The sequence below is a fragment of the Humulus lupulus genome, chromosome 8 (assembly GCF_963169125.1).
Source record: "Humulus lupulus chromosome 8, drHumLupu1.1, whole genome shotgun sequence".
In the NCBI taxonomy this organism is placed as follows: domain Eukaryota; kingdom Viridiplantae; phylum Streptophyta; class Magnoliopsida; order Rosales; family Cannabaceae; genus Humulus; species Humulus lupulus.
In genome coordinates, this window is record NC_084800.1 from 16,389,006 (window position 1) to 16,401,532 (window position 12,527).

Sequence of the window (12,527 nt, forward strand, 5' to 3'; positions counted from 1 at the left end):
ATTACCATGATACAAGTGATTATTATTCCTTACAAGTAAACATGCCATAAATAAGTACAAAATATAAATATTTTAATAGTGCAACCGTTTACACAATAACCCTCCTAGCTATGAGACAAGGTTCAATGGTGCATACTAGTAGTCTCGTACTACAAACACAGTGCGACTCATTCCCCGACGCTTGACTTTCGCTACTACGGCAATGACGAACGTCCCACCGGAGATCATCACCGACATACTTATTCGGCTCCCCGTCAAGGATCTCCTCCGCTACAGGTGCGTATCCAAGCCATGGTGCTCCTTGATCGACAGCCATGATTTCATCAAAAGGCACCTCAGTCACTCCAAGGAAACCTACTCCAACACCGGCCTTGTTCTCAACTGGAGCGAGCTCTACTGGGTCGACCTGGACACTCTTAACTCCGCCGTGGAACTCAATCACCCAATCGATTTTGGGGGCGGTACCGAAGTTTTGGGCTCTTGCAATGGCTTACTTGCCCTGTTTAATTCGTATGACGATGTGGCTTTGTGGAATCCATTCACTAAAAGGTACAGGAACTTACCCATTACTGAGATTGAATTTCCAAGCGACGGTTTATGTGTTGGTCAATATATGATTTACGGATTTGGGCATGACCCCATTAATGATGATTACAAGTTAATAAGGTTGATACAGTTTTATGGGGATGATGACGACTCTTTTGACTCTGAGGTTAAAGTTTATAGCCTAAAAGCCAAAACATGGAAGAGGATTAAGGACTTTCCTTATTACCTTCGTTATAATCGTTCGTATGGTGTTCATGTTGGCAATGCTTTACATTGGGTTGTGTCCCGGAAACCAATATCTGATGTTTCCAAGTTAATTGGTGCTTTTGATATTGTCAGCGAGGAATACCATGTGGTGCCTCAACCTGATTATGTGGACGACGATTTTTGCATGACTTTGAATGTCTTAGGAGGTTGCCTTTGTCTGATTTGTAATTACACCTCGAACCAATCTAATGATTTTTCTCGGGAAAGCAAGGTTGACCGCGTTGACATATGGGTGATGAAGGAATATGGGGTTAAGGAGTCTTGGACTAAGCTGTACTCCGTTGTACAATCAGATGTGATAAGCTCTTTCAATTATGTGTTCCCAGTTACATACTTGAAGTATCCTGGTAATAAAATTCTAATGGATCAGGATTCCAAAAAGTTTATTTTGTATGATTTGGGAAGGAATAAGGCTGAGAGTGTGATGATTCCCGGTATGCCTGAACTATTTGAAGAGTGTGTGTGCCTGCAAAGCCTTGTTGGACTTGGTGGTAGAGATGGGGAACTCTCTGGGAAGAAGGCAGAGAAGCTTAGCAGGAAGGGGTGGCTGGTGAAGAGGGAGAAGAAGGGCAAGCACGAAGAAGCTACTAAGAGGAAGGACAAGAGGTAAGACTTGTCTTCTTCCTATTTATGTTTTCTCCATTTTAACTTAATTATCTGTTTATTGCACGTACTTATACGTGGTGATCCCATCTAATCCAACATTTTTATGCTAATTCAATTCAATCCAATTAAATTTCAAAATGTATAATCTGATTTTTAATATTAACAATCAAAGTCATGTAGTATTGAAAATGAGATATATTAAACAAGTTTTTACAATGGCTTCTCTCTCACTCATTTTCAAAAATTTAAATTGAAAATGAAAGAGAAATAGGAGAATAAATGCATATCTTTATTTTTCTCCTCTAATTAGATGTGGAAAAGTATAAGAAAAGACTAATAGTAAGCATATTTTTAAAAAAAAATATAAATAATTAAATATTTTTAATATATATTATATGTAATTGGATGGGTCATTAATTGAATTTTGACAGAATCGATCCGTCTTCGGATTCAATTCAATTGTAATTGAATATCTAATTTTTTGTAATTAGATTGGATCAATTAGATGAAATTTGATTGATTTGGTTGTTGCCCACCCTACATCGGCAAATATAGTTGTAACTGCTAAATGTTCAATAGTTAGTAACTGTTTGAACATGAATATAGCATACTAATCTTATTGCAATTACATACATTGTTTTCTGCTTTAAGTAGGGACGATTTCCTGTCGAGGGGATTCAGACAGGTGCTGTTGATGAAGCTAAAGGTACATGTTTCTATTGATTTTTTTGTTATTTTGTTAGAGCTGGAATTTTTCCAGTAGTAATATAAACAGCTCATTTTTAGACTTAGAGCTATAATGTTATTGTTAATTTGCAGTCTTAAATATAAACAACGGCTGCAACGCTTAATTGGCTATTTAGTTTAATGATTTTTGTTGCTTTTAATTCATGCTCTCACTTTGCTTTTCTAATCTTTCTTCAGCTTCTTCTTCTTTTTTTCAGAGAACTCGCAGGTTTAGTTGATGTTTAGTCTCTAGATGGAATCGTGTTCAGCTTTGCCGTAATCTCTGCTCTGGATGAAACAGTTTAATTTCCAGCTTTGCATTTCATGTTTTGGAAGTTTAGCCATGTTAATAATTAGTGCACGCAGTACTTTTGAAACTAAATGCGTGTCATGTTTTGAACTTTGTTCACCATATTATTTTATCTCATGATGAGTTTTCAATATATATGTTCGTAAATGAAGATGCACAAATCGCCCATGTACAACACTTAAGTGAACTTGGTATGAGGTTTGAGATTGTGGGAGTAGAGTTAGATGGGGTTTAGATTAAGGGGGTGTTTGGTAATGGGTAAAGTAAAAGTGGGAATGCGAATTTAAAATCATTTCTATATTTAGTACAAATTTTAACGGGGTAAAATTAATAATTTGTATGGACTTCACGTGTATTTTAATGATAAAGTAAACTATTTTGTACACAAAAATTTAACATTAACTACCATGGGTAGATTTGACGTTCCTATTAATTACTATCAAACCAAATCTTCGTACCAAATAGCGGCAGAGGAATTTAATAACTATTTTTGTATAAGGGACTATAAAGAGGAAAATGCATTTAAATTCACTTTGTCTTCAAAAACACGGCAAATATTTGCGACCATGTTGCATACTTGCATGGGCGCTGTTTTTTAATGAAATAGTTACTTTGGTTTGTCTCTACATCATTTTGGGGGATTTCTCAAATTATATTTAACTTTAATCTTGTAGTTGTGAATAATAATATAGTCTATCAAAATAAATTGGGGATTATTTTTTTCGATATTAAAATTTTATTGTCTACTTTTCCGTGGGCATCTCTTTCACATGTTAATCGCAAGTTTAATAATGCGGCCCATGACTTGGCGAAGCATGCCCATAGGCTAGACAATGAGTTTTGCTGGTTAGAGAAAATTTCCCCTCCAATTTGTACTATTTTTTTGATACAATCTGAATAGTAATAAACTTTATTCTGGACAAAAAATCATGTGGTTGTGAATAATATTATTTCAATTAATTTGAAGTTTATCATAAAGTAAGATAAATGTTGTATGTATTTTTTTTCACTTTCCTACTTTATTATTTGACACATAAATTGTAAAATATTTGAGTGACATCCATATGTTAAACTGGCATTATAAATTTATAATAAGGAGTGGAGCACTATTCTTCATAAATACTTGTAATGTGCTTTTTTAAAAATGTTCAATTATATAATTTTGTTTCACTTGTGTATTTCTATTTAATTATTATATTAATAATTACAATAAACTATAGTCAAATATATAATACAATATATATATACTAAAATAAATTATTAATACTTGAAAGAAAAAAAAACATAAACAAAAATAATTATTTAATATTTCGGAAAACATTTTTAAATCCTTTGATGTAATGATGATCAAAATATTGGCAAAAGTGGTATTCAGGGATTCTTAATTATGTTTTTTTTTTTTTTTTGACAGGAAATTATTGTTGTTGAGATCTTTTGGTGAAATGTACCGGCTAATAATTGAGAAAAGAAAAAAAAAAGAGTATTTAATATTTTAACCATATATAATATTTTATACCAACTTCTAATATTTTAGATTATGTATCTCTCTTTTTATTCAAAATTTTAACAAAATCTCTTTTTTTATTTTGTAAGTAAGTGGATCCTTATAGAAATTTTTGACCCTACGTAGACATGAAATAAGAGGAATAAGAGCAAGGACAATGATCGACTAAAATATAAAATTTAGGGAGGGAACAGACTTTGGCTTGGGCTCTCCCTTTGTGTGATATTCAATCTGGAAAGACTAACTCTGTTGTTGTGAAATGGTGCCCACCGCCTCTGGGTACTCTGTAAAGTTAATCAATTGTGATGCGGCTGTGGGACTTGTAGTTCAGGTTGTGGTTTGGGCACTATTATTTGTTGCATCTTCAACCACGTTTCTTCATGGCATTAATATTTTTTCTGTCGAAGCAGCAGAGGCCCTTGCACTCAAAGCTGGCGTGGAACTTGCCAAGCTGGAGGTTGAGAAGTTTTGGCTTAATTCTGATAGTTTAAAACTTGTGTGGAGGTGCTTAACTATAAGAGAGTTAATTAGTTGCATGGATTATTGGAGTTATGTACTTTTGCAAGATATTTTTCATTCTAAACGAGATGCTATTCCGATCAGGCGGCACACTTACTGGCTCGTTTAGTTTAAATTCCAATTGTATTGATTCATGGATTGAGTTGACTCCCTCTCTTGTCCATCTTGCCATTTCCTCTGTAAACAAGTTTCAGGTTAGAAATGCTAAGATTAACAAACACTAATCAAGATTAAAAAAAGACAATTATAATTTGCTACAATTTGCAATTATAATTATTATTATTTTTTAAGTCTCCGGACCGCTTTTTGGTTCATTTGTTTCATATATATCCAAAATTACGTTTCAGTAGTAAACAGTGTTTTGATTTTTTTTTTCTTTTTGAAAGTATAGAGATCCAAAGTGTGCCGAATCAAAAATCAAAATCCGAAACGCCCCACCATCGCAGTGACAAAATTACCCCTGCTCTCTTGTTACAGTTTGGCCGTTACGAAGGGCAATCGTGGAATTAAAACGGAAGTAGCTTGGTTTGCATGCAAACATACCAAGACAGGCAGCAGACAGACAGACAGGCACCTTTGAAAGAAACCCTCGCCGTTGCCTTTGTCCCAAACCAAACTCACCTGAAACAACAATGGGGAGCCTCCCAGGGGACGCAATCCTCAACATCCTCTGCCGACTATCGGTCAAAGATCTGCTGCGGTACAGGTGCGTTTCCAAGCCCTGGTGCTCCCTAATCGACGACCCTCATTTCGTCAGGACGCACCTCGAACACTCCATGGAAACCGATTCCAACCTCAGCCTCATTCGCGGCGACCGAGAGCTCCACTCAATAGATGTCGACACTCTCGACTCAGCCATACGACTTAATCCCGTCGACGTGTGTGGGGTCGAGATTTTGGGTTGTTTCAATGGTTTGCTCGTTCTGACAAATTCAATTGGAGATATGGCTATCTGGAACCCATCCACTAGAAGGTACAAGATGCTTCTCCTTTCTGATCTTATCGAGAACCCATTTCCGAACGGTATTATCGAGTTTGGAATCGCCGGATTTGGGTACGACTCTGTGAATGACGACCATAAGTTGCTTAGGATGATACATTATTTTGGGGTGGATATTCGATCTTTCCGCTCTGAGATCAAGGTTTATAGCCTAAAATACAACACTTGGAAGAGGGTTGGTGATTTTCCCTACCGTGATGGTTATAAACATCATGGGATCGGCGTTTTCGTTAGCGGTTCTTTGCATTGGATGGTGACCCGGGAGTCCCAATCCTATGCTTCCTTCTTCGTTGTCGCTTTTGATTTTGCTACCGAGGAATACCGCGAAATCTCGCTGCCGGAGAAGAAGGCTAGTGAGAAAGAGGCTTTTTACACGAACCTGGCACCACTAGGCGGGTGGCTTTGTATGGTATGCATCTACAGTGGGAATGAGAAAGCGGACCATGTTGACATCTGGGCAATGAAAGAATATGGGGTTAAGGAGTCTTGGACTAAGCTGGTCTCGGTGTTTCCTTCGAGTGTGACTGGCCCTTTCGACTATGCCACTCCACTTGTGTACTTCAAGAATGCCCGTCAGCTTCTTTTGGATCAGGGTGGTGAAAAGTTTATGTTGTATGATCTGAAAAAGAATACGGCTAAGAGTGTGATTAAGATTTCTGACATTACTAAATGTTTTGACACTTTTGTTTGTGTGAGAAGTCTTGTGGGACTTGGTGGAGGTAAAAGGGGCAGCAAGGGGAAGAAGGCAGAGGAGAATGGGAATAAAAGAAAGAAGCAGGAGCAGCAACTGAGAGGACGTAAGAGGTAATGCATGCCTATTGAGTCTCTTTCTTGACTAGCTAGTTTCTTTGTGATTTGTGTTTGTTATAAAGTGGTTGACTTTGTTTAAGGCATATAATCAAGTGAACTGCTTTATTGTTGTGTGAAAATGAACTATACTTTTTTAAACACTATCTTTAAAAAATATTATAAAAATCTACCCATGATGTTTTTCTCACAATGAATAGTTAGTTGGTCATATGGGATTTCCCTTCATATTTTGGAGTTCACGATATAGTAGCCAATTATTTATTCTTACTTTTTTGTAAAAATGAAAATTTTAAAAGTTGCTTATTCTTACTTGACATCGCTTTGCTTAGGGATACTTTTCTGTCCAAGGGATTCAAATTGGTGTTATAAATGGAGAAGGTGAACCGAAGCCAGAGTCAGAGGTATATGAGTATACTTGTTAATTATAGCTATATTTCATTCTCCCGTATTTTAACATCCTCTGATATAAACCTAATCATATTCTATCTTACTGGTTCACCATAAACCGAGGAAGGGTGACCTATTTATTACTTTGATCATCTTTATATTTTTATTTTTGTAGTAACATCTATCCCTAGACATGGAGCCACACCGTATATGGTGGCTAAGAGAGCTTCACCCTTCCCTCAAATTTTGATTCTCGCTCTTTGATATTTTTATTTAAAAAAGTCTTCAAATCTAAGAAATTTTGAATCTAGGCTTAAAATTAAAATAAATTATTGTAACATTCATCTAATATATATATTGGTTTCTATGCTTCTGTCAGGTAGATACTTCAGTGTTTTTGCTATGGCCAAGAGTTTAGTTGATCGTCCTTCTGGATGAAATTTCTTATCATATATATTTTGGAAATGGATGTCTTTCTGGCATGGGCAGTGAGCAACCACCATGAACCATGTCATAGTGTCTTACATAATACATTATTTCGGACTTGTTATTTTGTCATCGACAATCTATTTGTATTTATACATTGCTCATCGAACACAATCTAGTGGTGTCGCTGAATATTGTGGATCAATAGAGCTTTACAGACAACTATTTAAGATCTTTTTTTAATAGATAAATTTAACTTTAATGAATGCACCATTCATATGTCATATGATTTTATTAGGATGATATATACTTTTATATGCACAATTTATAATCAAAGATCTATAGCACAAAACATGTTAATTAAAATGTCGCGACTCGAGCCCTAAGCTTTGTCAGATTTGTATTATCCATAACTTGGGTAGTCAAATGTCAAAATTTGACCCTTAATGAAAAATAGTCTTTTTATAAATAATAATTTAGTTTATATTAAATAGTACTATAATTATAAGTGAAAATAATAGAATAACTCCTATGATTATATATACAAATATTAGTGATAAAAGCATGATCATTTATCATTATATATAGAACAATAATTTCCTCACAGTTATGTAGTCATCAAACAGTTAAATTTAATAAGTCATAAAATATCCAAAATAACACTTAGCATCCACCATTCTTCATTCTTAACAATTACCTAACTAATTTAGATATACAGACCATTAGGTTCTGAATCAAATACATATAAAATGTTCAAAAGATAGGACTATGGCACTAAATAGAACTAGGCTAAATACACTGTCTCCATCAATAATTCACCTTCCACATTCACATCACTGGGTTCCTGGAATGGGAGAAATATAAGGGGTGAGCTTATAAAGCCTAGTAGGAAAACAACTAATATCATAGAACCCTAAAGTTTAATACAACCCCGGCATGGTTAGCTTTGAAAACAAAACATACATCATCATGTATAAACAAAAATAGAAAGAAACTACAAATAATCATAAGAGCATAGCTACAAGTGCACATCACACCATCCACTAGATCCCTAGTTCCCGTTACCCACCATAGAAAAAACCAACATCCTAAATCGGGTAGTCGGACCTAATAACCACCACAAGGGGGAGGCTCAGAACACTTCTTGTATACAGATGCCAGGTCTTTACACCTACAGGTGGGTGAACACATGATCTACCTATGATGACACAGAGACTAGGTTGTGAAACAACAACATGCAGAAATCATGATCACTATGGCTTTCATTAGTATAACTAAATGCAGATAAACATTTAAATAAAGAAACATATTCCCTTTTTATATTTTAGAAAATTGGACAGCATAACAGCTACATTTGAATAAAATCCAAAAATCATAACCTGCATAAATGAGTGAACAAAAATATATTTGGCACTCAGTGCCCTTAGAACAGATCAGAAAACATGCAGATTAAGTTTTCTATTTTTCAAACATTTTATAAATATTAAAATTGGAATATGTTTAATGTAATTCAATACGAGTAAAATAAGTCCAATAGTCAAGTTGAGTCCCTAACTCCTTAGAATTTTCAATCCGAGTCCAAAGCGACGCTCCTAAGCTTAACAATCTAGAGTGATTTAGTCTAATTTTAATATCACGGTTTTTCCTACGTGCATCAAATGAGCAAACAATTATCATCATTGTATTCCTTATTCAAAATCGTGTCCAATGGCATATAATATGACCATATTTAAAATTTCAAGTTTCGAAACCTCACCCAAGTGGTGCACAGTAGCGGTTGGTGGCGGCAGTGAGCAATGTATCGGAAACTTCGATGAAGGTAGGTGTGGCATATATCAAAATGACCACATCGGCAAGTAAATCACATTCATGCCAACCATTGGTCCAAAAAGTGCTTAGACTCCCCAGAAAGTCACTAGAAAGTGGCAGATTTGCCAAACCGGATGCTGGTAATGGCGGCGAGATGGCGGGCAACGCTGGTTGGGTTTTTGTAATGCCTTGGTTAGCCAAGACCGTCAAACTGTGTACTTGAAATAGTGCTTAACTCGCTAAACGAGTCATTAGGCCATAAAAGTGCATCTAAGTGTTACTAATGGGTCAGGGTTAAAATCTTGGTTAAAAGGAATTGATATATTTTATTGAAGGCGTTAAACTATACATGGGATCCCATAAAAGTGTTTACAATCCAAAATGGTCATTATAATTCAAAAGTTACAATCCGTCGACCTAAGCGGCAAAAATAGGGTTAAACCCTAGTTCCCTTGGAACACCTTGGCCGTGGTGGTCAAGCGATCGCATATGTACACGTCGCCAGCTAAGCTCTCCACTCAAGGTTGGGTAAGATTTTCTTTCCCTTTACCTACACCACATAGCACCTGTGAGCCAAGGCTCAACAAGAAAACTTATTACTACATGTATGAAAATATTAACAAATAATCATGTAATCATTATGGGGCTTGCAGCCCTAATCAAATGATGATTGATAAGTCATTTTGGGGTATTGCGCCCTGGATTAATGACTATTAAGACATCCTGGGGTCCTGCGCCCTGAATAGATGACTAATAAAACATCCTGGGGTCCTGCGCCCTAAGCCATGTGACCATCAAGTCACCTGAGCCTTTTAGCCCTAGCTCTGAGTAAGTAGCCATAGACTAACCAAGCGCTTTAGTTTTCTTCGACCAATAGGTCGGGCTAGCATATAATGCTCTTGATGATTAGATTTAATCATATCGACCAATGTTCAATGCGTTATTGCTGCTCTTGACTCATAAGTCAATTCCATATGACCAGCACTCAGTACTATTGATGATCCTGACTGATAAGTCAGAGCTTCATGACCAGCACTTAACACCATTGTCATTTCTGACTCATAAGTCAGTGCATTGCTCAGATAAACAATGCAATCAAGCATTCATAATGCAACAAATATCCAAGTATAGAGCACTCAACATGCTTCAATAATAATCATGTATGCCACATAATGGGTGTAGTTTTCTTACCTTAGACTTGAGCGTAAAATAAGTTAAGAACGACCCTTGAGAACAATCCTGACCTTAGGTCCTTAGCGGTCACCTAATCATAACCAAATATGAAATCCCATCAATAAAATGAGTAATAAAAGATTCCTAGATCAACTACTAGCCCCCGGGGACCTGAAATCCTACCAAAACGGGTAGTAGATTCGATCCCGAGTGTAATGACTCAAATTTCCTAATAAGGCTTAGGGCCTTGATTAGGAAGTCGGGAGGGCCATAATTGATTTATTACGCAATTAAATGATTATATGCATGTTTAGGTGTATTAAATATGCATGTGAACCCATTTCTGTTCAATTGGGAATTTTCATATTTTTGCCATTTCGGGTATATTTGGCATATATGTGATATGTGTGTGGTGCTTCATTATTATTTGGTTATGCTAGGGTTACTCAGCACGAGACGATCCTAGGAGGTAAACTAGTGGGAAAGTCACAACGGGATTCATTCTTGACTCGGAGTGAGTCAAGGGGTATTTAGTGCATTACCGGGTTATTGGGTAATGGGAATAGATATTTGATGATAAATTAGGAGTTAGTGAGATCAGGGGGGAAATTTTAAATTTTGACTATTTTAACCCCAGGGGCGTTTTCGGGACCCCGAGCATTAGGATTTGCTTGAGGTTACTTAAGCTTGAAGTAACCTATTAGAATTATAAAAGAACGTTCAGAACGTTCTCTCTTCCTCTGGTTCCCTTTTTGTCACCCGATTGCATTTTCGAAGGAAACTTGAGTTCTAGGACTCGGATTCAAGCGAGGATCGAGGCATAGTGATTCTAGGGAAGATTAGAAGCTTATTAGTCGAAGGATTTAGCGAGGGATGGCATAATCAGAGGTAATTTAAGCTTTGAATTCTGAGTTTATTCGATGTTCTTGGTGCTCTTGAGTTTTACAAACTCAAGACTTGGATTATGAGTTCCTATGGGGATTTTGAGTATTTGATGTTGTTATAATGTTGCTAAGATATTGGGTGAATGTTTGGGGGATCAAAATGTTGATTTGAGGGGCTAGGGACCCGTTGGGGTCGAATTTGGAGCTTTGAAGCTCGAAGAACACAAAGCTGGAACCAAGAATTTCTGGTTTGGGCGTTGTAGCGCTGGGTGGTAGCGCTAGGTGCTCTGTTTTGGGGGTTTTGATTCTGTTTGTAGTGCTGTAGCGCCCAAAGGTAGCGCTATACAACCTTCAAAAATTGATTTTTTGGTACTTTTTGGGGTTTTGACCCGAGGGCTCGGGGAATGATTCCACCACCCTGTTTGGTGGAATTGGAGGTCCCGAGAGTGCGGGATTGGTCCCGGGATTGGGTTTTTGGAACTTGAACTCATTGAAACACCATTTATGGTTGTGACTAGATTATCGCTAGAGGCTTGGAAACAGGTTCGTGCTTGTGGCTCGTTTATTGGTAACCTGTGTTCGGACCAAAGGTAAGAAAACTACACCCAGTATGTAATGCATGAGATACATGTGATTAGGGCATGACATGAATATTAAATATGAGATTGATCAGATCTTGACTCTCTGTAAATGTGCATAATCATAATTATGCTAGTGACTGTTAAGTAAGCATGTTGAATGCCCTACATTTGGATATTTGCCATATGATATATGCCAGGTTACATTACTTACTTGTGTGTGGCATTGACCCATGAGTCATAAATAGGCACAAGTCGTATGGTATTGGCTTAAGAGTCAAGAACGACATTGATGTGTTCAACATAAGCCGAAATTATTAGATCTAATCGACATAAGCATTGAATGAATCATCATGAACATTAATGCTTGACCGACCTCAAGTTCGATGAAAATTAAAAGCGCTTGTCTAGTCTAAAGACTAGTTACTTAGAGCCAGGGCCAAAAGGCTCAGGTGACTGCAACATCACATGGATATGAGTGATGAGTCCAAGTTCGTGACTCACTCATCAATCACTTATCTGATTAGGGTGTGGAGCCCAAAGTGTGACTCACTCATCTGATTAGGGCTATAAGCCCCAGCATGATTACCAGAATCTCAAAGTGTTAATCACTCATTTGATTAGGGCTACCAGCCCCCATATGATTATCAAAATCATAAAGTGTTATTCATTCATCTAATTAGGGTGCAAAGCCCAAGTGCGTGACTTAGTTGTCACTTAATTTAGATGGACACATTAGTCATCTATTCTAATTATGACTTGAAAGTCATCTATACAAATGTCAGGGCCAACAATCATTATTTGGACTTATTTGCATGCATGAATAGGGCCATTATTGTTATGTAACGACCCAAATTTACTAATAAGGCTTAAGGGCCTTGATTAGTGTGCCTGGGGGGCATAATGGGAAGTATGTGTGAATTTAATGATTAAGATGCATGATTATGATTTTAAAGCATGTTATATGACTATTTGAGATGCA

General features: G+C 36.7%; 2 protein-coding genes across 2 annotated transcripts; both read left to right on the plus strand.

The window, feature by feature from the left end:
* The first annotated feature begins 202 nt into the window (after positions 1-202).
* On the plus strand, positions 203-2,244 carry LOC133795075 (F-box protein CPR1-like). The gene is made up of 3 exons (XM_062232525.1): positions 203-1,419; positions 2,074-2,125; positions 2,239-2,244. Exons 1-3 carry the CDS (start codon positions 203-205, stop codon positions 2,242-2,244), a joined length of 1,275 nt encoding a protein of 424 aa, XP_062088509.1.
* Positions 2,245-5,110: 2,866 nt separating this feature from the next.
* On the plus strand, positions 5,111-6,286 carry LOC133795076 (F-box protein CPR1-like). The gene has a single exon (XM_062232526.1). It carries the CDS (start codon positions 5,111-5,113, stop codon positions 6,284-6,286), a length of 1,176 nt encoding a protein of 391 aa, XP_062088510.1.
* Positions 6,287-12,527: the final 6,241 nt, after the last annotated feature.

What these genes read in the sequence shown, in the direction of transcription:
- LOC133795075 (XM_062232525.1), top strand. Translation starts at nt 203, where the DNA reads ATGACGAACGTCCCACCGGAGATCATCACCGACATACTTATTCGGCTC. An exon ending in ACTAAGAGGAAGGACAAGAG is followed by an intron (nt 1,420 to 2,073) that starts GTAAGACTTGTC and finishes TGCTTTAAGTAG; the next exon opens with GGACGATTTCCTGTCGAGGG.
- LOC133795076 (XM_062232526.1), top strand. Translation starts at nt 5,111, where the DNA reads ATGGGGAGCCTCCCAGGGGACGCAATCCTCAACATCCTCTGCCGACTA.